The sequence below is a fragment of the Ahaetulla prasina genome, chromosome 7, assembly GCF_028640845.1.
Source record: "Ahaetulla prasina isolate Xishuangbanna chromosome 7, ASM2864084v1, whole genome shotgun sequence".
NCBI classification, from domain to species: Eukaryota; Metazoa; Chordata; class Lepidosauria; order Squamata; family Colubridae; genus Ahaetulla; species Ahaetulla prasina.
Genome location: NC_080545.1, coordinates 24,475,252 through 24,501,199, shown reverse-complemented (window position 1 = coordinate 24,501,199; position 25,948 = coordinate 24,475,252). Strand labels below are relative to the sequence as shown.

At 39.8% G+C, this 25,948-nt stretch overlaps 1 protein-coding gene across 3 annotated transcripts in view; it reads right to left on the bottom strand.

Annotated features, from left to right (window-relative positions):
* Positions 1-24,595, bottom strand: part of TRABD (TraB domain containing) — a 34,126-nt gene extending 9,531 nt beyond the window's left edge. For 2 of the 3 annotated variants that reach the window (XM_058190875.1, XM_058190878.1), the window contains exons 1-7: positions 24,433-24,595; positions 17,741-17,802; positions 15,632-15,710; positions 13,629-13,795; positions 12,925-13,065; positions 7,036-7,146; positions 3,425-3,564 (exon numbers count right to left, since the gene is read on the bottom strand). In XM_058190875.1, coding sequence (XP_058046858.1) covers positions 3,425-3,564; positions 7,036-7,146; positions 12,925-13,065; positions 13,629-13,795; positions 15,632-15,710; positions 17,741-17,764 — 662 coding nt within the window. In that variant the 5' untranslated portion in view covers positions 17,765-17,802; positions 24,433-24,595. The remainder of the gene's footprint in view (positions 1-3,424; positions 3,565-7,035; positions 7,147-12,924; positions 13,066-13,628; positions 13,796-15,631; positions 15,711-17,740; positions 17,803-24,432) is intronic. The other variant, XM_058190877.1, reaches the window with a different exon arrangement.
* Between the last annotated feature and the right edge of the window lie 1,353 nt (positions 24,596-25,948).

Here is a 25,948-nt window from a genome sequence, read left to right as displayed (position 1 = left end):
ACCCTTTGAATAACCATTGTGTCAGGGTTGAAATTAAATTTTTTTGCTACCTACTCTGTGGATGTGGCTTGGTGGGTGGGTGTGTCCTGTGACTGATTGGGCGTAGCCAACTCAATGTTACTCACAGCCATGCCCACTCAGTCACAACCCCCCCACCAAGCCACGCCCACAGAACCCAGTAGGGAAAAAAAATTATTTTCCCTTTCCCTCACCACCTGTTCTCCCTTCACCTAGGCCCCGGAGCTGCCACCTGCCTTAACGGGGTCTGAGACTGTACCATTCCCCAACTCCGGCCTTTCTCCAGAGCTGCCGCCCAATCACCACCCGCTCGCTGCCTGCTCACCCTTTGCCTTTGGTCAGGGGCCGGGGCCCAGGGACGCCCCATTCCCTGAGGCCCCGGAGTCGCCCCCTGCTCACCGCTTCCTCAACTGGGTCGGGGAATGCACCATTCCCCGACACCAGCCTTGTTTCATTAGGTGCCACCATCTAATGTATTTTATAAGATCTTTTGAGTAACTAAGCTAAAACTTCCCATACTCTCCCGATCCGGTCCGATCCGGTAGCATTTCACCCCTGCATTGCATGTATTCTTTGCATCAGTGGGAATCTGGCTCAGGAGCAAGTTAGACCAGAACTGTTGGCAACAACATAGTTGTAAACAAACTTAGTAGGCATTTCTATTGCCAAGAACGGGCAACAGAAAATTAATAAAACAGCTGTTACCTTACTATGCTCACAGAGTGAGTGGGAGGTGTGGATGACTAAAAGTACACAAAGCACATTCTAATTATAAGATGTCATTTCTTTCGAGAGATTTTCAGCCTTGCTTGGCTGTTACGTTTATGTCGCATATGCTACAAGAGAAGACTTGGTACAGCTGAGATACCAAGAAGGAGGCCACTAGGCACAACTCCTTAGTCATTAGACTTTATTTCACATTATTCCCATATCAGCACAGCCAAGATAGTATCCAAATGGGCCTGGTTTGCTGTTTATGCTAAGTGTGGACAGAAGAATTTCATTACCATCTGATTCAGCGTTACAAAGCCACGGTAAGAAACAAGATGAAATTTTTGGATGACAGAGCAGTAACAGGAAAAAAAAAAAGATGTGCCATGAGTTAAATACTGCAATTTAGGGAATTGCATCAGATGTCAGCCCACAAACAGGCAAGGGTGCCCCTCTCATCCTTTTGACTTTGCTGCAGAGGCTACTCATTCAGCATACCTCTTACTTTGCCTCCCCCCAAAGCAGTTTTTAAGACTCCTCTGGAGCATCGTGTCAAATCTTACCTCAACTCTGTTTCCAGATTAAAACATTTGATTCTGGTTGCTTTACTTTAAGAGCAATAAGGAGAAATTGCTCAATAAGAGCATGAATGGTGCTTAGCCTTTTTTATTCCCTCATTTAACACCATTTTTTAACATTGCTGATACTGTCCAAAGGTAATTAAAATGATTGTATAGGCATTATCGGTTAAAAGTCACCAGCCTTAATCCTTAACTCCGCTCATTCTCATCCTTGGGACAGATCGATATAGTTCAGATTTAAATTAGCCCAATGCGCTTATTCAACTAAACCGACAAAAGCAGATATAAAAAATTTGGGAGATATTTTCATCCATAAACTACAGCTCCTTCCATGTTCTTCTAAAAAGGAATTCACTGAAATTAAATTATTCATTAGGTGCCACCATCTAATATATTTTATAAGATCTTTTGAGCAACTAAGCTAAAACCTACCATTTTTTCTACTCTGCCTGCACAGGAGGGCTCTCTGGAAGCCCTGGAGAACACCGGTTTACATAAAATCTCATTCATCTCAGGTACACTGTAGACTTTTTCCTCCATTCCGTGCGCAATGCCAGCAAAAAAAATAGGGATTTGTTTGGGGCTCAGTATTTATGTGTAACCATTTACCAACTGATGCTTATGAACTAGATCAAACAGCCTAGATAACACTCTCGCACAAGCAGCTAATAAGACTTAAATTATAAAAACAGAGTAAAAAAAGTAAAAGCAAATCTATTTTTAAAAGCATTAGAAGTCCATGAGGGACGCTTTGTCCACAGGGAAGTAAGAGCTCCATCTAAGTCAGAGGTCTCCAACCATGGCAACTTGAAGACTTGTGGACTTCAACTCCCAGAATTCCTCAGCAAAGCTGGCTGAGGAACTCTGGGAGTTGAAGTCCACAAGTCTTAAAGTTGCCAAGGTTGGAGACCCCTGATCTAAATGATATGGTAGTTGTCATTCTGAAAATATTTGAAGGCTAACGATTTTTCTGAGACTCTGATTTTAGTTTAACTTCTATGTATTGCATTCCCCTTTCGAGTTCAATCTACCCTTTTAATTTCAAGGAGCTACATAAAATGAATAAAATAAAACTGTTCTAAATCTGAAATTTTGGCTGAAATTCTTGCTTTCTCAAATACGTTTTATATAATTAGATCACACAAATTGGCTATTTGTGCCTTTTACTGCAGAATATTTTGAAATGCTTAAATAATATTGTACTGCTTTGATTTACATTTTAAATGCAGATTTTTTTTTCCGGGAAGTAAAGACAAGAAAGGCAACTTTTTAATCTCTGCAAATGATCTCCACGATTAGTTAAAAGATAATTCAGGCATACAGTAGCTTCTATTCGTCTAGCAGCATTCCACTACTTCAACTTTCCTTAAGATTGTGGTAGAATACCATGTTTCCCAGAAAATAAGACCCTGTCTTATATTTTTTTAAACCCCGAAATAAGCACTTGGCCTTATTTTCAGGGAGGTCTAATTATTTTGGGGCATGTGGAGCAAGATGGGGCTCCTCTTGCCGTCTTACCCAATTTCCAGCTCTGCGTTTAAATATTTTCAGGGAGGGCTTATTTTTGGTGGGAGGCTTATTTTAGTGCATGCGCTCAAAAGTCTAATTTTCGACTTTCCTCAAAGTCTTATTTTCGGGGAAACAGGGTAGTAATCCACAGACAGTTTCTCTCTAAAAAAACATTTTCTCTGAATGCAACATTCTGTCACATGCTTATTTCTTAATAATGCTGTCATCCACCATAGCAATTCTTTATTTATGTTCCGAAGTTCTGCTTACTGGGTGAACTTTGCTATTCATGTGGGAATAAATATTTTGTATATGTCCTTTTCAATGCGGTGAAACAATTCTACCCTCGGAAATGTTATATTTTTCCTGTGAGTTGCTATATAAATACTGTTTTCTAAGCTACAGATTTATATCCTACTCGGGAGCTATTTAGCAAACCTTAGCCTGCCTGCCTCAATGCTTGCTCTGATTTTGCTACAGAACTAGCACTAAAGACATGTTATCTTCATCCACTTTTTCAATGCATTTACAAAGGTTTGCACAAGCCATCTAGTACCCTTTGAGAACAATACAATATGTTCGCTAATCATCACACTTATGCCTACCTGATTGGATCAGACAGGAAACAGAGGCCCCAAGCAAGCTTTATTTTTTGCCAGACAGAAAGTGCAGCAATGGCTCTCTTGAATGTGACTGGAATAGGTCTATCTCCAAGATGAAACTTGCAGAAAGGCACTTTACTCGCCTAGAACAGGAGTCAGATTAGCGCTGCATAAGTTTCTAACAGCAAGGATACACAATAATACTGTCATCAATGTCTTTGTTCATGTTTATCTTCGTTTATCAGTAAAGACAAGCTGCCCATTGGAAGATACGGTCATGGTTCAATAACAACAACAACAACAATATTAATAATGGTTGTACTTTTGGTTCTACTGAATACCCAAGCCAACCACAACCCAAGTTCAAGAGAAAGCTTTTGATATATGAGGCTTCCTGGCAGTAAAATAACAACCAGATTTTATGTGGTATAAATTGAAAAGAAGCAACTGGAGGTTTAAGGCCCAGGGCAAATGAAAAGACTGAATGGGTATTGTGGGGAATGGGGAATGGGGGGGGAGGATTGTTGCAATTAAAAACTGCTTTTTGCAAGTAAAATCATTTCTGACGTTCCAAATTGCTGACATGTTTTAGATTTGAGTCAGCAGAAGGCGAGTAAAAAAAATGCACATATATTTTGTTTTTATACTATACAGACCGAAGGAGCAGCTAGACTGGGAACTTAAATATATACACCGGGAGGATTCATTTCATCAATCAAACAACTAGAGAACACTTTTTGGATTCTGGATGCCAATATTATACCTGAGAATTTAGTAAGCCAACACCACTGTTCAAATTAAATTGAACGTTGGCTATATTTGTCTCTTTCATTTTAGTTATAATCCATCAGATAGGCTCAAGGGTTCAATTTTCACCAACATTTTAGACCAATTCCCATTAAGCTTAAATGTTCGAGAAAGGTTTAATCATCAAATACCCAGAAGTAATATTGGCAGGAAGAGAAACATGTCTTCAGAGCAAACAAGAGCCCAGCTGTGGTCTAACAACAGTGCTTCTCAATCTTAGCAACTTTAAGATGGATAGATAGTTATAGACTTACAACCATTTGTTTAATGACGGTTCAAAGTTATGAAAGAAATAACCTATGATCCATCCTCAGAGTTATGACCATGACACCATCTACATGGTCATGTGATTGATGTTAGGGAGCTTGTAACTGGCTCACATTTACACTGGGGTTGTGATTGTGACTTGTGACTTTCCAAGTTGGCTTCGGACAAGCAAAATCAATTGGGAAAGCTTAATTCATTTAATGACTGCGTGATTCATTTAACAACTGCATAATTTGTTTAATAGCTGAGTGCTTTGCTTAATGACTGTGTTAAAAATGGTGATAAAATCAGGTCCACATGATGACTCACTTTGTTACCCCATCAATTTATGATGGAAGTTCCAATTCTGGTTGTAAATCAAGGACTACCTATAGGGATTTCAATTCCCAGAATTCCCCAGAAAAGCACCATTGCTAGAGGTGGGACTTTGCCAACATTGAAATACTTTTGAGCACCGCAGTTATATGCTAATAAATGCCAGAATTTCTCATCTTATGACCACAATTGAGCCCAAAATTTCTAATGCTAAATGAAACATTTGTTAAGTGAGTTTTGCCCCACTTTATGATTTTTCTTGCCACAGTTGTTAAGTGAATCACTGCAGTTGTTAAGTTAGTAACACGGTTTATTTATTCATTTATTTATTTGATTTGATTTTTATACCGCCCTTCTCCCGAAGGACTCAGGGCGGTGTACAGGCATAATAAAACCGACAATACAATATACAAGTTTAAAATACGATTTAAAAAACTTATTTTAAATTAGCCCAGTGATTAAAATTTACCATACTAAAAAACCCCGTTTAAAATTAATAAATTTAACATTAAAATCCCAATTTAAGCCAGCCCCGCGCGGATAAAAAGATGAGTCTTGAGTTCGCGACGAAATGTCCGAAGGTCAGGTATTTGGCGTAAACCCGGGGGAAGCTCGTTCCAGAGTGTGGGAGCCCCACAGAAGGCCCTTCCTGGGGCCGCCAGCCAGCATTGTTTGGCGGACGGCACCCTGAGAAGTCCCTCTCTATGGGAGCGTACGGGTCGGTGGGAGGCGTGTGGTAACAGCAGGCGGTCCCGTAAGTACCCAGGTCCTAAGCCATGGAGCGATTTAAAGGTCATAACCAACACCTTAAAGTGCACCCGGAAGGCCACAGGCAGCCAGTGCAGTCTGCGCAGGAGGCGGTGTTACATGGGAGCTACGCGTAGCTCCTCTATAACCAGCGCAGCTGCATTCTGGACTAACTGAAGCCTCCGGCGCACTTCAAGGGAGCCCCATGTGAGAGCATTACAGTAATCCAAGCGAGAGGTAGCAGGCGCATGAGTGACTGTGCATAAGGCATCCCGATCAAGGAAGGCGCAACTGCGAACCAGGCGAACGTGGTGGAAGGCCCTCCTGGAGACGGCCGTCAAATGGTCTTCAAACGACAGCCGATCATCCAGGAGGACACCTAAGTTGCGCACCCTATCCTTTGGGGCCAGTAACTCGCCTCCAACAGCCAGCCGCGGCTGCAGCTGACTGAATTGGGGTGCCGGCATCCACAGCCACTCCGTCTTGGAGGGATTAAGCTTGAGCCTGTTTCTCCCCATCCAGACCCGTACAGCTTCCAAACACCGGGACAGCACTTCAACAACTTCATTGGGGTGGCCCGGGGTGGAAAAGTACAGCTGGGTGTCGTCAGCGTACTGCTGGTATCTCACCCCGAAACCACTGATGATCTCACCCAACGGCTTCATGTAGATGTTGAACAGCAGGGGCGAGAGAATCGTTGTTAAGTGAATCTGGCTTCCCCATTGATTTTACTTGTCAGAAAGTCACAAAAGGTGATTACACGACCCTGGGACATTGCAACTGTCATAAATATGAGTCATTTGCCAAGCGTCTGAATTTTGATCTCGTGACCACAAGAATTCTGCAATGGTCAGAAGTGTGAAAAACAGTCATAAGTCACTTTTTTCACAGCTGTTGTAACTTTGAATGGACGCTAAATGAACTGTTGTAAGTCGAGGACTACTTGTATTTTGAAATCTCTTTCAAATTTCGCTATGCACCAAAACAATCCTTATAGATCCTTGATATTAGCACTGAGATTGAAACCTACAATAGAGAAGCACAGACTTCAATGGAGGTCTAGAACAACTCGCCATGGGACTATTCAACGCTGTATTAATCATTTCATTTACATACTTATTATTGATGACCATGTTTTTGTTGAAATTATTGCAATTCTTATATTTCTGGATTGACTTTATTTTATTATTATTGGTTATAGTTTGGTTGAAATTAACTTTTGTATTTGTTGAATTGTCCTGCGGTGAATTGTTCCACGGTGAGTTGGACGCAGTGAGTTATCCCATTCTGTTCAATGGATATTTTTAAAGTTGTTTATTTTTTAAAGAATTTTTTCCCCTTTTTAAACAGTAGAAATTGGCCCAGGAGAATCTGATGAAACGAATGAATATCTCCATTTTTTTTAGCTGCTAGTCTTTTGCAATTCATAGTATTCCCTCAGGGGAAAAAAAGTATTGTTATTTTTATTTTAAACTCACCTCTTTGAAAGCTTCCCTGAATTCACCTCCGGGAGCCATTCCTAATTGTTCCGTGATATGTGCAGACACCTTCAGTAGCAGCATTTGCATCAATCCAGACATGAGCCCATTCTGACATGAGGGAGGAAGAGACATCATTAAAATGAATGTGTTTATCTTGAATTGAATAGAAGACAAATATAATTCAATTAACAGTCTTGTGAAAGCAGAAAAATAGCTATTCTACTATTTGGAGCTGGCTTACTAAATCTGCACTACTATTAATCTTTTCATCATTCCCATCACCCATCTCCTTCCACTTATGACTGTATGACTGTAACTTAGTTGCTTGTATCATTATGATTTATATTGATATTGATTGGTTTCTGATTGCTTATTGGTACCCTATGACTATCATTAAGTGTTGTACCTTAGAATTCTTGACGATCTTTTCTTTTATGTACACCGAGAGCATATGCACCAAGACAAATTCCTTGTGGGTCCAATCACACTTGGCCAATAAAAAATTCTATTCTATTCTACCAAATTTCCTACAAACATATAAAGTGTGCGTACAAACACATACACACACATATACACACAGAGAGTGCCATTGTGGTGGTAATGATGATGAGTGAGGAGCACAGTGACAAGTTCTAGTCCTACCTTAGGCATAGAAGTTGGCTCTTTCAGCCCTTAACAGAGAAGTCAAAAACCATCTATCTACCAGCCAGCACTAGGCTAAAATGAAAGCTTATGTTTTTTATTTGATTTCTATAGCTGCCCATCTCATCAAGTGGCTCTGGGCAGCAGCCATCATAAAACATAAAAATAGTTAAAAACAATTAAAACAGCACAAAATAAATACAAACGGTATCAAGAAAACGGTTACTGTACATGGCAATACAAGCAGGAAATGGGCCCCTTAACACAGGGGTCCTCAGCCCCTAGTCTGTGAACCGGCACCGGTCCGTGGCAGCCGGAAACACAGCTGCGCAAACAAGCAAAGCCCCATCCATGGGATGCAGGCAGCACGGAAAAGCACACCACAGAAAAACGTCTGAAAAGTCCACAGAAAAACGTCTCCAGGGAACTGGTCCCTGGTGCCCAAAAATGAGCATGTCCACCCCTAATGTAATGTGTGCGCAACTCCCCCATGCGCCCTGCCCCCGCAACCCCCTCATGCACACCCCACCCCATGCAGTTGCGGGCAACCCGCACGCGTGCACCCCACCCATGCACACATCTCCTGCATGCCCCCTGCCCCCCACGCATGCACGGCAGAAACCCGAAAACCAGCTGGCCGGCGGGAGGCGCGCATGCATGTGTGGTGAAGTTGAGCTGGGGTGACGGCTCACGTGCCCGCAGAGAGGGCTCTGCGTGCCACCTGTGGCACGCGTGCCATAGGTTCACCATCACGGGCCTAGGCAACCAAATATTCAAGTCTTGCAAAAGGCCAGCAGGATCGGGGTCGTCCTGATATCTGAAGGGAGAATATTCCAGAGGAGAGGGGCTATGGCAGAGAACGCAAGTCTCCAGGTTCTTACTACCTGACATTCCTTTGCTAACAGGACCTGTAACATGCCCAACCTACCTGACTAAATTGGACAGGTAGGAACAACCAGGAAGAGACAGTCCCTAAGGTAACATGGCCCCAAGCCATGAGGGCTTTCAAAGTGTCTAGACTATCCACGCCATGTGAGGTCATAATTTCTTCAGCTAAAAAGAACGACCATGAGTGGGGGGAAAAGCAGTGGGGGCAGTAGCAACTTCTAACTTCTCGCCAGCTTCCCCATTGACTTTGCTTGTGGAACTCAGGCAGAAACCTTCCTTCCTTCCCCTTCCCTTCCCCTTCACAGCAGGCAGGGGTTGAGAGACAGGCTGAGTAACTGTCACCAAACATTGAAACTGAAGATTATGACCGCAGCAACAGTGCAGCATCAGCCTGTAGTACTGAAACAATTTCCCCAAATTTCATTTCCTTGGAAGTCCCGAGTCATGGATTTTGGACACATTCTAGAAATTAGCCCGTTTGAGGTATCTTGATTAAAAAGTTGTTGCCCTATGACGTATCATTTTACCCAGTTAAAGCAGTGGTGGGTTTCAAATTTTTTAACTACCAGTTCTGTGGGTGTGGCTTGGTGGGTGTGGCATAGCTTGGTTGGCATGGCAGGGGAAGTTTATTGCAAAATCCCCATTTCCTCCCAATCAGCTGGGACTAGGGAGGCAGAGAATAGATGGGGCCAGTCAGAATTTTTACTACCAGTTCTCCGAACAACTCAAAATTTTTGCTACCTGTTCTCCAGAACTGGTCAGAACCTGCTGAAACTCACCTCTGAGTTAAAAGTTATAACAATGAGAATGTTGATAATATATAGATAACAGTACTCTAAATTGCATCTGGAAACACACTGGTAACCATTGCAGTTCAGAAAGCAATTGTCTTACAATGTGTCAAATATCCAACATCCTTCACTTCCTGTGAAGCTTCCCCATGTAGAACACATTGCAGTAGTCAATACAAGAGCTAACGAGATCATGAATAACTATGAACAAAGCTTCACAATATAAGAAAACCTCAACTGGCACATCACTCTAACGCAGGGGTCTCCAACCTTGGCAACTTTAAGCCTGGCGGACTTCAACTCCCAGAATCCCCCAGCCAGCTCTGCTGTACAAGTCCTGTACAAGTCCTCCTGTACATGATCCATAACATTCAGTGAAGAGGCCTGCAACCTTCACTGATTCAGACTAATGATAATTATATAGCTATAATCTAAAGGTTACTAAAATTCTTTAGTCATGTTAGAGAAATCAAAACGGAAGAAAATATTACTAAAATTATCTAACTCGTTCTAGCATAACAATGTTTATTGTTTCAACCTTCTTGTCAGGGCACAGTAAAAATAATTCCCTAAATAAATCAGCAATTGAATGGTCCAACACAACATCCACCTTATTTTCTTGCTACTTAAAACAAAAAAGGTTCGTTCATTTTTTAAAATTGCTGATTTTCTACTTTAACAACAATTACGTAGCATTCTGCTCCTTTGCTAATAACGGTAGACAGAATTTCTAAATGTCATTGATGCGTGTTGCTGTTGTTGTTATTGTATTGCTGTTGTTGTCTTCAATTCGATTCACAATCTGGGACTGATAAAAATGTAACAGTTCAAGTTGTTGTTGTTGTTATTGTTATTAGCATATGGCAGTGTTGGTGAATCTTTTCTGCACCGTGTGTGCATGCCAGAAACCGGAAAAGCAGCCTCCCGGTGCGCATGCATGCACTGGGAAGATGATCTTCCAGTTTCTGGCATTTGCATGTGCCCCAGCAAGCTAGTCTTCATGTGCACAGGTGTGCCAGAAACCGAAAGACCAGGTGGCCAGTGTGCATGCGCATGTCAGAAACCAGATCATCTTCCTGGCGCATGCATGCGCACCAGGCGGCTGCTCTTCCATGAAGACTACCTGGCTGGCGTGCGGGAACCTGGAAGAGCAATGGGTGATGGCTCACGTGCCCAGAGAGATGGCTCTGCGTGCCACTTCTGGCACACGTGCCACAGATGATCACAATGCAATTGCAGAGTAGTAGTTTGGCTTGCCAAGATACCAGCCCTGTTGTAGGACACGCTTCTGCACTTCCCAAGGTGCTCCACAGGAGAGCAAGCTGGCTTCACACCAGAGAGAAAGATGAGTAGCCCTTCCTGCAGTGTCACCCAAGGCCCCCTCCCTTTCCGGAGCTGCCTCACAAACGGGCACTGTAAATTGGAAGGTTCAGACCTGTCATCCGACTGACTGCACAGAGCACCAATTCGTCTCCCCACCGAAGTGGTACTTATCTATCTACTTGTATAGGAAATGCTTTCAAATTGTTAGGTGAACAGACACTGAAGCAAGTGACAGGAGCTTACCCTGCCACGCAGTGCTAGGGCTTGAAATGCCAGAACTGAGACCACCTGTAGAGTCATTAAATCACCAAACCACTGCACCTCCCATTGCTGCATGTTAGTATACATACACAAAGACTGAACAAAGTTCTACATTGCCAGTTTGTATGAACTAAAATATTCAGAGAACAGCACTGTAGACCATACTAACACGTCAAACAGTTTCCCCTAAAATCATTTCATTGTTATATATTTTATCAGGTTATTTTTTAACTAGAGTTCTTTATTGACAGAAAAACTCTACCCGGCTCCCAAAAAAGAAAAAAAGGATTACATTTTTTTGTTTCCAAATGTAGATTAGAACAGGGGTCTCCAACCTTGGCAACTTTAAGATTTGTGGACTTCAACTCCCAGAATTTGGCTGGCTAAGGAAATTGAACTCTGGGAGTTGAAGTCCACAAGTCTTAAAGTTGCCACGGTTGGATACCCCTGGTATAGACAGCTTTTGTTGGATTAGAAAATCATTCGGCTTTAGGTACATCATGTTGTAGGCATTGTTGTAACTTCTACATGTTGCAATATTTGCAACATGTAACAGGAAACAGAAACTATTTCTTTAGGGTGAGTCACAGGTTACTTGATCACCCATTCTCTGCCCATACTCAATAAGGAACAAATAGAAATGTTCAGAATGTGAAGTCCAGTCTGCCAAGGATATCGAAAACTTATTACATGTCTTGGTTCTCTATCTGCACATTGTTTCACCAAATAATCCCATTTCAAAATGTTGATTTATTAGATTGTCCTGCCAAAAAGATTTGACACAACTGAAATTTTCATTTTTTAAAATCTTCTAGAATTGCATTTGGGGCTTTCTCCCTCAAATTATTTTGAGCCATGGTGGCGCAGTGGTTAGAATGCAGTACTGGAGACTACTTCTGCTGACTGACTGCAATTTGGCAGTTCAAATCTCACCAGGCTCAAGGTTGACTCAGCCTTCCATCCTTCTGAGGTCAGTAAAATGTGGACCCAGATTGTTGGGGGCAATATGCTAACTATGTAAACCACTTAGAGAGGGCTGTAAAGCACTGTGAAGTGCTTTACAAGTCTAAGTGCTATTGCTACTTATGTTATGTATTTTAAGGCTATGTGAACTGTTAAGAGTCAAAGGTGCTTCAGAGGGTTTGAGGGTACAAGCATAGCTTCTGTGTGCAACTCCTTTAAAGCAGCAGCATTTTTCTCCCAGGATCAAATGGCTGCTGAGCAATTCTGGAGGAGCCTTGTTTATACGTACCCCTGCATACTCCGGAGAGCATTTCCTTCTCCACCATTAGAAACTGGTCTTTCCTCTTCTCTCTGTTCCTTGTTTTACTTCCAACCTACATGCAACAGCTCACTTCAACTTTAAACAATAAAAACGGACGCAATGTCCAGAGCGTGGCTGAACAGAGGAAAAGGGACCAAATCACATTAGCCCTTCACACAACACTGCAATTCACCTCCATACACCTTCTAAAAAGCGGTGAACAAGAAGTGATCGTTAGATGATAGCTCTTGGGTTAATCCCAGACTTACGGTTAGAAACAGCTAGGTCAGGGGTACCCAACCTTGGCAACTTTAAGATCTGTGGACTTCAACTCCCTGATTATGGGAGTTGAAATCCAGAAGTCTTAAAAGTTGCCAAGGTTGGATAGCCCTGACTTACATAAAAGAAATGGCTTTGACTCGGAGTGTGAAAAAGCAATGGAACCTCAAAAACAATCCTTTTCTGAAGGAATTTCAGAAAAAGTTGGAAAATTTAAACATACACAAGTTTAGGCTTGTATTCACAGCTGTGCTCTAATGCTGTGCATACTTATTTTAAAAGACACCTCTGGAAAAACGCTGATGTCGCATAATACACTCAACATCAGCCTCAGTCGCAGCTGATTACAGAAGTAGAAAAGTTACAATTTGAATCTCTTTGTGATGAAGTATCTCACACACCCAAAACAAGTGGACTTTATCACCGAGGAATACCTACCTGCTTTATAGCTTGCTGAAGCTTCTCCAGGTTGATTTCTTTGGCTTCCTTTAGCAAAGTTCTTTCATCCATTTTTAACATAGAAACTCTATACTGGCACAGCTCGACCACAACCACATCAGGCTGTACCTCCTGTATTGTCTGCAAGAGATGGATTCAGGCTCAAACCTACAGACAAAATTAAAAAGAACCAACCTGCAACCTTCTATACTAGAGTGCCAAATAGCCTCATCAGAGACCTCTTTAAAAACGCAGTAAAGTATAATAAATGTTTGGGTTCTGTTTTGAAAACTTTACAAGTTTAGAATAGCTAAATGCAACTAGGTTATTAAAATGACTTAAATTATCTTTTTTTTAAAAAAAGAACTTTTTTTAAATACTAAGTTTTTCTAGAATTCTTATAGAAGTCAACAAAAGAGGTAAAAGACAACCTTTCTTTTTATGTTAAGAAAGGAATTCTATTTTTTTCACATCAGGAATTTTGTCCTAAAATGGTTTTCACACACTCCATTCTTCCTTTAAAGCTTTAAAGTTGCATTAAAGCCACAAAGAGATCCTCTTACATCTCCTGTAAATTCTCTTCAACCATAAAGGAATTCCTTTTCTTGTATTTTACAAAAATATGCAAGATTTCATAGAAGACTATCTACCGGTATTTTTATTTTTATTTTTTTTAAAAAACCACTTCAAATATCAATAATTACCTTTACTACATCTTTTTTGCTGCTATCGCTGAAGTGGGCCGTGCCAACGACATAAACTTTGGAGCCCTCTTCCGTTGCAAATTCCGTCACGGTGCTTGGAAGGCTGGGCTTCTTTTGTCTCTTCTTCATCTTCATCTCCAGAAGTATCTTTAAGGCATCTGCATCAGCTTTGTGTGTGAAAACAGTGACATTCATTATTCATTAGCTACCCTTCAAAATCCTACCATCTATGCAATGGAAGTGACTAGACTAGACTAAGTTTACTAGAGTACTTTTACTAGATTAACCTCCATTTTGGGTTGTGAACTGTGGGGACAAAAACAGGAAGGCTTCAGCATGTATACCTAAAATCTTCCACCATTCACTCTTTTTGTGCGCCATTTTGACTCTTTTGTTTGCAAAAGCCTTAGCATCCTCAACTGTTGCTTCAATGCCATCAAAAAAAAAAAAAAAAGCTGTGTTAAGGGATTCCAGCTGATTCTTTGAAGGCATAAACAGTTCACAAATGTAATATGGTTCTATACAATCCAATTTTGTTGCATGTCAACAATAAAGTCAAACCAAGACAAGATGATTCACATTTGTCACTCTCTATTCCAAATCACTGAATTGGAGAGAGTTGTTGTTTGCACAGGCAGTTTTTCATAGAACACTTACAATTTAAATATCGTCACAAGCTAAGCAGCCTGCCCACGAGAATTAACTTGTTTTACTCTAGCCATTAAATCAGAAAGCAGAATACCAGAGTTGTCTGTATTATAAGATCTCTGTTCAGGAGGACATTATAACTATAAAAGTCCTATTTACATTAGCTTTCCTGTAAATGCCAAAACTTTGCAAATAATTGCCAACCTGTCATCCTCTGAGCTACCTGGCTCTTAAACCACCAGTGCTCCATCACAACTCTAACACAATTTTGGAATTAACCCTTACAGTCATTACTATACTAGACCAACCAGTTTAAGAATTCATTGTTGATGAAACATTATTTCATTTAGGGTTTTTTTTAGATACAAATATTCTATTTCCTCAAAATATGGTAGATTAAAAAGCCAGATTACCAAAAGCAACAGTTCGAAGGACAAAACAAAATTAATGGGAATCACTATCTATTAAATCCTATTTTTCTAGTAGCTTCCTGCTAAGACATTATTCTAAGTGGCTCTGCCTTTAAATTACCATATTTTTCGGGGTATAAGATGTACTTTCCCCCCCACAAAAGGAGTGGAAAGTCTGTGTGTCTTATACAGCAAATATTGCGGGGGTGTGTGTGTGTTGGTGAGGTGTCAATCAGCTGTTCTAGAATGGGCTGTGGTGGTGAATGGGCCGTGCCAAACAGGCAGCGGCAAATGGGCCACGCCAAATGGGCTGCGGTAGCATGGAACGAGCCACGGCGAATGGCCTGCACCAAATGGGCGGCGGCAAACAGGCCAAATGAATACTGGATGGATGCCTGGAGGCAGAGGCAGATTTTTTTTCTTGTCTTCCTCCCCAAAAGCTAGATGCGTCTTATAGTCTGAAAAATATGGAATTTTAAGCAAATAATAAATTATAAAGGTCTCAGCCAATCCTGCAATAACAGGTTCATTTTTTTTAACCAATGGAAGTTATAAAAATGTATCAGTAATATGTTGTGCACACATAGCTTTACAAGAACAAAATGTGGTTCATTCTACCTTGTCTAATATGCCATCAGTTCTGATACATGTGTAGGTTGAAAACTAGAAGTGTTTCTAACTGAGAGGTATCAAACTCACGTCGTCGTCACATGACATATCGGGACTTTCCCCTCTTTTGCTAAACCGAGCGTGGCCAGCATGTGATGCATGTGGCCCATGGGCCGCGAGTTTCACAGCCCCATTCTAACACATCAAACTCTGACTCTTTAGGCTACAGCAGTTGTAAACAAGACTTAACTTTCTCTGAGAAGCCCTAACTCTAATAAAAATGGCTTTGAAAGAAAACCATGAAGCAAACTGGCTTTCCAACAGGATAAAACATACAAATATTTGATGCAATGTCTGAAGCATCTTCTGGCCCATCGCCTTCTGCATTAGGTAATGGTTCTGGTTCGGCAGCAGTCTGCATGGAATAAAAATAACGAATGCAGAATGAATTTTTTTAAAATTATTTTTTACATTCCAGTTTATATCAAATTCATTCACTATTGGTATTGGTTTTAGGTTAAGAAATAAGTCAACTTACAACTTCAATTATTTCACTGCTTGGAAACAGGCTGTAATTGAAAAAGCCAGGTAATTCCAAGCGTACAGTATACGGATAGTTTACAACGAACTTACAAGTCACAATGAACTGACCAAGAATTACGGTTGTGGTGATTATTAAGGGATCACCATGTGATTGTGCCTGATTTGGTTGTTAAATGAACGCAGTGGTTGTTAGGTGAACCCATTGTGTACAGTGGGTATTTTTTGCCAGAAACTAGAAGTAAATGCTAATATCTGGCGAAAAAATGCCGTAAATCGTGGTCATATGGCCAACGGGACTCTGTCAATGGCTATAAATATTAGCTGATTGCCAAGCGCCATAAATGTGGGGGGGGGGAAGGAACAGCCATTGGATCTTTGAAAATAAGTCATACATCCCTCTGAGGAGGTTAACTGAAAATTTGAACAGTTGTACGTGACTAGTTGTAAGTTGAGGACTACCTGTACAGTACCTACCCTGTTTCCCCCAAATAAGACATCCCCTGATAATAAGCCCAATTGGACTTTTGAGCACATGGCAATAAGGCCAAGCACTTATTTCAAGATTAAAAAAAAAAAAAAAGACAGGGTCCTATTTTTGGAGAAACACGGTATCTGAAACAACAATACTGTAACATATTTATTTATTTATTTATTTATTTATTTATTTATTATTCACACTTTTATACTGCCCTATCTCCCTAGGGACTCAGGGCGGTTTACAGCCACTTAAAAAACATATATATATATATATATACAGGATAAAACATTAATTTAAAAAACTTATTACATAGGCTGAATATTTAAAATAGAGATATAACTAATAAAACCCCATTTAAAACCAGATTTAAAATTTAAACATTTAAAAATTTAAAATTCTAGTCCAGTCCTGCGCAGATAAATAGATGTGTCTTATTAATTAATTAATTAATTAACAGTTAGCCATAAATGTACTGAGCATATAGCAATGGAGGCAGGTGAGTTTTCTTCCTTTTAGAGATGAATGGCTTTAAAGGGATGGTTCTCAACCTTCCATGTAAATACATTTAGGGCTATTTGCCACCAAAAGATTCGTTCGATGGAAATCAAACACACCCTGCCCTCGCCATTTGAAACAACAGGCAAGATATAATCCTATTTTTTTTCTTTTTTCCATAAAAAAGTTTTATTTTTACGATCATGTCGAACAACTCATTCAATGTACAGTTATATACAATTAGTCGGGCCTGCCCAGTCACCACCCCCCTTTTTAACACTCTTCCCTCTTCTACCTTCTTTTACTTTCCAAACCTTCCTCTCCTTCTCTTATCTACATCCTCTCCTCCCTCCACCCTCCACCTTCCTTCTCCCTCTTCTACCCCTCTTCCTTCCTCTTCTCCTCTTTCGATATAATCCTATTTTTTTAAGGCAAGTCAATGATAAATAAAGTAAGCTGTATTAAGGGAGTTCTGTTAAAAAAAAATAAGATTTATACCCATCTTTTTATTCAAATGAATGCTCAAGGCTTAATAAAAAACAAAAAACAAAACCAGAGTGGCAGTATATAATGCTATAGCTCTCCGGGTGGAAGGAAGATCTATTGGGGATTTCACTGTCACAGTGGGTACTTTGTTAATTTATAGTGCCCTGCAGGGCAAGTATACACAAGAGCGTAGCCTCTGATACCAATTTTCAAGGCCTAGCAGATGGAAAACCTTATCTTTAGATCAGTCAATCTATCCAACCTAGCCTTCCCCAATTTAGCGCCTTTGACTCTGCCTGCTGGGAGCTATGAAAGTTTAAGTTCAACACATCTGGAGCTTATCAGGTTAGCTTTCATCTTCTGCTTGCACACTGCAAACAACTGCTAAATATACCAGAAGTACTTCTCCCACCTACATACCATATTGTAATTTACAAATTTACCTCTTGCTGTTGATCCCCCTCCATCGCCGGAACGTCCCTTATTCTTACCAATCAAATAAGACCTACGGAAGAGAAAAGAGAAGCTCTCAGGACACTGTATTGACAAAGTTTAAAGTATCCAATCAAAAAGTACCAGCTCAAGACACTAATCAGGGCTAATCATAATTGTCTGCTTAAACTCCAGTATCCTGCCAAAGCTGAAATCCTTCGGCAGGCAGTTCTTTCAGCCAGCTCCCAGAAATGAGAGGGAGCCTAAATCCAAGCAGAAAGGCAGCACATTAAGGTAAAGAGCACAGGGTATCTCAGCCATGTAGGGGAGGGCATGCACACATTTCTCTTGGCTCAGGGGCTGAAAATCCTGTTTGGATTTCAGCAGGGAAGCCCCTGAATAGAAAGGAGCAAGGTAAGGAGCACAAGGTGGTCAGAGGAGTGAGAGATACCCTTGGAAACTCAGTAAAGGCTGCACATGAGTGTCTCTTCACTCTCCACTGAGAAATTCTGCCTGGGTTTTGGCAGGGAGGATTTGTAGCTCCTGATTTGAAACTCCCAGGGTTTTCCTTCCCCCAGAGTCTCCTTACCTGGGATTCTGTCCACTTAATGAGCTATGAGATCACTTAACAAGTATAACCTGGAGTGCTGGGTTTGCAATCATTGAACAAAGCAGTCATGTGGGCATCTTGTTTAATCACTTTGCTCAATGTCCAAGATTCTGGTCTCAGTTGTGGTTATAAAAAAGGGCCACCTATATTATCATTACCATCAGGGGGGAGTAGCATTCATGAATGGAAGAAAAAGAATGGATATAGACTATGACAGCAAATCCACGATTTCAACTCCCATTGTATTCAATACAATGCTACTTCCAGCTCTTTTGTTTGGGTGACTTAACAGTGCATTGGGAGTTGAGGATAGTTAGCCTAGCAAACACTAAAGTTGTACACACTCCTTCTATTTTGGTTTTTTTTGGCATATGGGCCAAAAAGTGTGAATCTGATTGAATTACAGATAGCTGCAATGTAAAGTCATTAGAATGGAGTTTAGAACATGGATAAAAATGTATCCTTCAAGGATAATTATACCTTAAAGATGGTGTATGAAAGTTGCATCACGAAGAAACCTTTTCCAAGATTAAAAAAAGTATCATATTTACCTCTAGCACTAATTGCACACAACAAATTTTAAAAATATCACTGATAGCACATCAAACGTCCAAACTCATTTGTAAGATGGTGCCTTAGAGTAGAAATTAACAATATAGAAGAAACAGACACAGCTCTTCTTCTTAGAGATACACATTTAATTTTCTCATTTAATTACTGAGTTAACATTTATACTCATACTTAAATCAGAAATGTTATTGAATACCCCTTTGCTGAAAGACGCAACATTATGAATAATACTATTTTTAGATCTGCTCTGTTCCAAATGTTAATTTCTAATGTCCCGGAACTTACTAAACAAATCTGTACGAAGAAACCCAATAATCCTTAAATTGTAAACAATAAATTACAAACCATAATTTGCAAATGTGAGTTAAGTGTAACTAGGACCCTGCTAAGGAAGAAGCCTAAATTTTCATTACAGATTTGACTAATTTCAGCTCTCTGAATTCCACTTGGTTCATATTTGCTCCCCCCTCCCTCTTTTATTTATTTGGCCTTTATGGAACCAAAAAGTAGAATTTAATAAGTATTTGATGGAAGAAGTTAAGTTATTAACCGTGGGTTACAAATCTGACAGGCTGAAGTATAATTTTAGCTAAATGATTCACATTTATACAGGTAAGTCCTCAACTTACTACCACAACTGAGCCCAAAATTTCTGTTATTGAGAGTTAAGTGAGTTTTGCCTCCATTTTACGATCTTTCTTGCTACAGTTAAGTGAATCATTGCAGTTGGTAAGTTAATAACATAGTTTTTCCCATTTTTTATTTTTTTTGCTTGCCAAAAAGTTGCAAAAGGTGATCATCATTTTGCAACCTTTCAGCAAAAAAAAAATTAGGACACAATAACGGTCATAACTATGAACTAGTTGCCAAGCATCTGAATTTTGATCACATGATCACAGGGATGCTATAAAGATTGCAAGTTTGAAAAATTGTCATAAATCAATTTTTTAGTGCCGTTGTAATTTTGAACAGTCACTAAATAAACCGTTGTAAGTAGAGGACTACCTGTACTGTGACCTTCAACTGCACTCCGTTGCAGCTATAGAGAATCAGTCAATACTTGGTCATCCACCACTGGCTTTCTAAGGCTGGACATCTTTGAAAGTCGCAATCTGTTCTTCTGTCTATTTATAAATATATTCTTAACTCCCTAACTGTACGTAGTTCTGAATAAACTATGTAATAAAATCAAACTTAACTCATGCCTCTTCAATAAAAAAATTCAATCAAACAATTTTTATGAATCATTACATCACACTCCTAAAAAGCAGAAAACTACTGCAAAAGTCAGTTAAACTTGATCAATTTCCAGGAGTTCATCCTACCATTTGCATATTTGCCATTCTAATACAATATGTTATTTTTATTTTAACACCACAATCCCACATGATCTGTCTATCTGCAAGTTTGGCTTTAGCACCGTTTCTCTTTGCATAAAACATCCATGCTACAGTTACCATATGTTTGCTCTTTATGAAATAGGACTCTTTCCAATTGTTAATTATCTCCCAGTATTTCTTTGTCAACAACTTTTCTTATTTGTTACTGACATTTTCAACCATAAGCAGAATACTTCTCATTCATTTTACTTAGTTATAATTTTAATGTCTGACCAAGTGTATCACCCTTTTTTTGAGTATATGAAACCAGCGAAAATCTCCAGAGAAATATCTGAATCTACTTAAAATTATTTTTAATGTATTCACATTTGATTTTTTGTTTTAAAACAAGCTATACAAATTTGTTATTACTTTTTCAGATTCTGCCCTAGCCCAGTACAGCTGATTAGTTTTAACCAGAGGTGGGTTTCAGCAGGTTTTGACCAGTTCTGGAGAACCAATAGTGGAAATTTTGAGTAGTTCGAAGAACCAGTAGTAAAAATTCTGACTGGCCACGCTCCCATCTATTCTCTGCCTCCCAAGTTCCAGCTGATTGGGAGGAAGTGGGGATTTTGCAGTATCCTTCTCCTGCCACGCCCACCAAGCCATGTCACTCCCACCAAGCCACACCCACAGAACTGGTAGTAAAAAAAATTGAAACCCACCACTGGTTTTAACATATTTCAGTTGAGTTTGAAAGTTTTCAAACCATGGATGAGATATATAACTTTCTCTAAGCTACCACATTGATCCATCTAGAAAAGGATTGTTTTGTTTTAAATTTTCAAATGTTAAAAAGAAACAGTCTGGTATAAGGGTAAAGGCACTGGTTTAGGAACATATTCAAGTTTACCCTCAGACACTGAAACTCACCTTTGGGACAATCACAGTTGTTTTGGGAGGTTGTGTTTTCAGACTGCTTTAAGCTCCAAGAGGAAATACACGTCCAACAAATGAATGGGTAAATAAATGCGATCCCCACTGATAAAGGTGATAATAATTGGCATAACATATTTCTATAAAAATCTCAAATTCCCAATCAATTTGAAATCAGTTTGATACTTGAGATTATATTTGCTCTCTTTCACCAACCACTGAAATAGAGGACTATTTGAAAACAAGGGTTTTCAAAACAAATGAAGTGAAATATTCTTCCAGATAATTATTTTTTAAATAAACTTAGTAGTATACTATTCTCAGAGATGGAGACTCTTTGAGAGCAGTATGCAACAGAATTTCATTGTAATGTATGCCGATTAGTGTCTGTCCATTCAAAGTGACAAAGATACTCTAAGTCTAAGCCAGGGGTAGTCAACCTTTTTATACCTACCGCCCACTTTTGTATCTCTGTTAGTAGTAAAATTTTCTAACCGCCCACCGGGGAATTTTATGAAAATCTAATGAAAATGTTTTTAAATAATGCTATGAATTTTTTTTTAAAAAGTCAATTAAATTAAAAAAAAGGAAAATGCTTCAGTATCGGACAAAGCCCCTACTGCCCACCATGAAAGCTGGAACGCCCACTAGTGGGCGGTACGGACCAGGTTGATTACCACTGGTCTAAGCTTTCTACAAAAATAATCACATTGCTTCGGAATTGATCGAGTTAAATCAAATAAAACAGAAGCAGATTGGTATTTTTGATCAAATGAAAGCAATAATGGTATACTCTTTTATTATTATAGGCTGCTAAATACTAGCCTTTGACTTTCTTTTATTTTATTATATAGCCAAAGGATAAGATCTCAGTGCACTTTCCACTTCATTGACAGGAACATTCAGCTTTTAAATCAATTTTTTGAAGCATTAAGTCATCCCAAAGCATTAAAAAAAATCCTTGATCGCTACACCATTCATTCTGAAGTCAAGACAGTGAATAGTCATCAGTCCAAAGTTCACTTCCAGGACCAAGAAATAATTGATGCTGGAATTTGTACCCTGTCAAACTAGCTCATCTTCCAGCAGTTTATGCAATCATCTGCTGTGTTTCACCATGAAACCTGTTAGACTACAATTCAATTTAAGTAACTTTTAAGTTAACTTTTAAATTACTTAAGGAAAGAACTGTTACTTCATAAAATACAGATGTAATAAGCTCACCAGATGCACAAGAGGGAACTAAATACTTCATTTTGATAATGCATAGTTAGTCATAAGAGTCAATTCTGGTTCCTTAAATGCAGGAGGGGAAAAACATATATATTTCATGTGTTAAAGTAATCTTCCCCAACTTGGTGTTGTTCAGGTATTTGGGATTACGTGTCCCCTTAATGCCAAGATCTGGTCAGACAGATGGCAGCTGTAGTTCTCACAAATCTGGAGAACGTAAGATTGGAGAAAGAACATTGCAATATACTCCATACAACATACATGAATTTCCAGGAGGTGGTAATAGGCTAACAAAATAAGCACCCCTTTCTCCCAAATCTAAGCCAAGGACGTTGATACCTCTTTTATAAATTTGGAGTCTTAAATCTACTTAAACAGGCAGGCCAACTGCGAACTATATACTTCCAGGTAAATTTCCAGTGGTTATAGTTGACTCACATCCCTGCAATGAGGGAATAAATGTGTTTCCCGTCTTTTAGTAACTTCTACTGACAAGTCAAAAACGGTTATTACAGCCACTTTCACAGACTGTAAGTGACTATTACAATCACTTCACAATTACAGGACATGTTTAGCAAGTATCTCTGTAAAATATTCTTCCCATAGCAACATTTTCTAATTAACTGAACATTTAAATGAGTTTCATGTATCAACCCTTTCCAAATATAGTCAATTACGTGGTGACCTATTAATAATGTTCAGTAATTTACACTGGACAATATACTAGATACTGTATTATGAATCACTGCATATAAATTTAGCCACAAAGAAAGCAAAGGTTGCAGTATATAAGTTTGGAGCACAACAAAGGAAAGTCAAACTCTAGAACTAGATCACATAGGACTGCCATCTAGTCCTGTATTTAACATTGTTTTAAGCTACTGTATCTTACTTTTAGTATACCATTCATGAAATAGACCATGGGCATTGTCTGTCTGTCTGTCTGTCTCTCTCTCTATACATATCTATACATACACACACACACACACATATATATACACCTACATACACATACACACACAGACATATGCATACACTATATACATATATTAAAATGCCACATTAAAAATGATATAGTATTTATATATTATCATGCCACTGCATCAATTAACCAAATAATTCCAAACAATCCCCTGTTATTACAAATGGAAAAATCATTTTAATAAGGGGGTGAGATCTTGTATTTTTTGGAACATACTAGTAGCAATATGAATTTAAATGCATACTGCTCTCTTAAAAACTGATTTTTTTTCTCCAATTCAATTTCTGGAGGAATGGTGTCTTTCTCCATTAAAAGAGCTATTACTCCAGGGCAAAAGGAATACACACATCATTCTACCGACCAAAACTACAAATGTGTGCTGCAAACCTATCATTAGGGAGCAAATCTAAAAACTGCTTTTCCAGGTTCTACAAAATAACACACCTTTGGGGAGAGCTAAGAAACAGACAGGTCAGGTCCCTTTTTATACACCATCACACATTATAATATTTGTCATTTTCTATCTTTGGAAGCAAAAAAGAAAGAAAGAAAAGTTTTATTCGATCAAAACTCCCCAACGCCATATGCCACCGCCGGGTTCCTTTGCACAACTTTCCAATTAGGCTGCCTCGTGGGGTAAAAAAAAAACCCTGAAGAGCCTTTTTACCTAGATAAGTTGGGAGATGCTAGAAAGGAGAGGGGGGAAAAAAAAGTTTAAAGCTCCAAACAAAGCAAGACATCCCATCCCAAATAATACACGATAAAGCAAAAAGCCCCGCTTGCTCAGAAACTTCCACCAGGATTAATAATAATAATTATAATAATTATTTCACACCTCTTCCCCTCCCTTGGCATTTGGCCATTTTGGAGAAAGGAAGACGGGGAGGGGGGTTGGGATTGGGGAAGGGGGTGCCTGAAAATTAAAGCGATATTGATCCCCTATTGCACAGCCAACGACGGTGCCGTAGACACACCAGGAGAGACTCGGCCAACTCCGTACAGCTCCAGGCAAAAATTAAGCAGGAAATACTAACTACCTCGCCCCTTACTTACTTTCCAAGCTATGCTGCTCCCCGACAGGGAGAAACCTTGTGCGGACGAGCCACCAGCTGAAACTCGAAGCGGTTCCGGGACCAAACTTAGAGAAGAAGAAGAAAAAGTCCCCAAAGGGAAAACCGAGTCCTCCGGAGGACTCGCGGCAGATTAGCCTGACAACACGTTGTATTAGTCATTCATATGGGAGGTGGAGAGGTGTGGGGGGGAGGAGCTTGTGAGGGAAGTGCGCCGCCGTGCATTCTGGTAGCTGTAGTTCGGCCTCGCTTCCTGCTCCTGTCCCTTGCACGGCCGAGGGCGGAGATGAGAAACGGCAACTACAACTCCCGAGGTGCAGAGCAAAGGCGCATGGGCGCTGGCTCTCGGGGCGGAGAGTGGTCGGGCTTTGGCGTTGGGGGTTTCACTGCATGGGTGGGGAGGCGTTCTGCGAGCTTATCCGTTGAAATTCAATGTATAGAGCCGCCCATCTCTGGTTTTAGGAACTTTTCTCGGCTATCATGTAACTTACAACTACTCCATTGTAAAACATATGGACTACAAATCTTGATCAAGGCAAAACAATAGATGCAATCTACATAGACTTCTGCAAAGCTTTTGACTCAGTAGTACACGATAAACTTCTCCTAAAACTAAAATCCTATGGCATCTCAGGACCCCTTCACAAATGGATATCTGCTTTTCTGTCTAACAGACAACAAGTGGTCAAAATTGGCAATGCTTTATCAAATCCTGTTCCTGTCAAGAGTGGCGTCCCTCAAGGCAGCGTCCTTGGACCAACACTCTTCATACTATACATTAATGATCTTTGTGACCATATCTCAAGTAATTGTGTTCTCTTTGCTGACGATGTCAAACTATTTAACACCACAGACAATACATCTATCATTCAAAAAGACCTTGATCATCTAACCGCTTGGTCTAAAACTTGGCAACTCCAAATCTCAACCAGCAAATGCTCAGTCTTACATATAGGAAAAAAGAACCCAAACACTAAGTACATACTAGATGGACATTACCTTACAGATGACCCCATTCCCGTTAAAGACCTCGGAGTTTTCATGTCAAATGATCTAAGTGCCAAAGCCCACTGCAACTACATAGCAAAAAAAGCTCTAAGAGTTGTAAACCTAATCTTGCGTAGCTTCTTTTCCAAAAACACCACACTACTAACCAGAGCATATAAAACATTTGCTAGACCAATTCTAGAATACAGCTCGCCTGTTTGGAACCCTCACCACATCTCTGACATCAATACAATTGAACGTGTCCAGAAATATTTTACAAGAAGAGTTCTCCATTCCTCTGAAAACAACAAAATACCTTATCCCACCAGACTTGAAATCCTAGGCTTAGAAAACTTGGAACTCCGTTGCCTTCGACAAGACCTAAGTTTAACTCACAGAATCATCTATTGTAATGTCCTTCCTGTTAAAGACTACTTCAGCTTCAATTGCAATAATACTAGAGCAACCAATAGATTTAAACTTAATGTCAACCGCTTTAATCTAGATTGCAG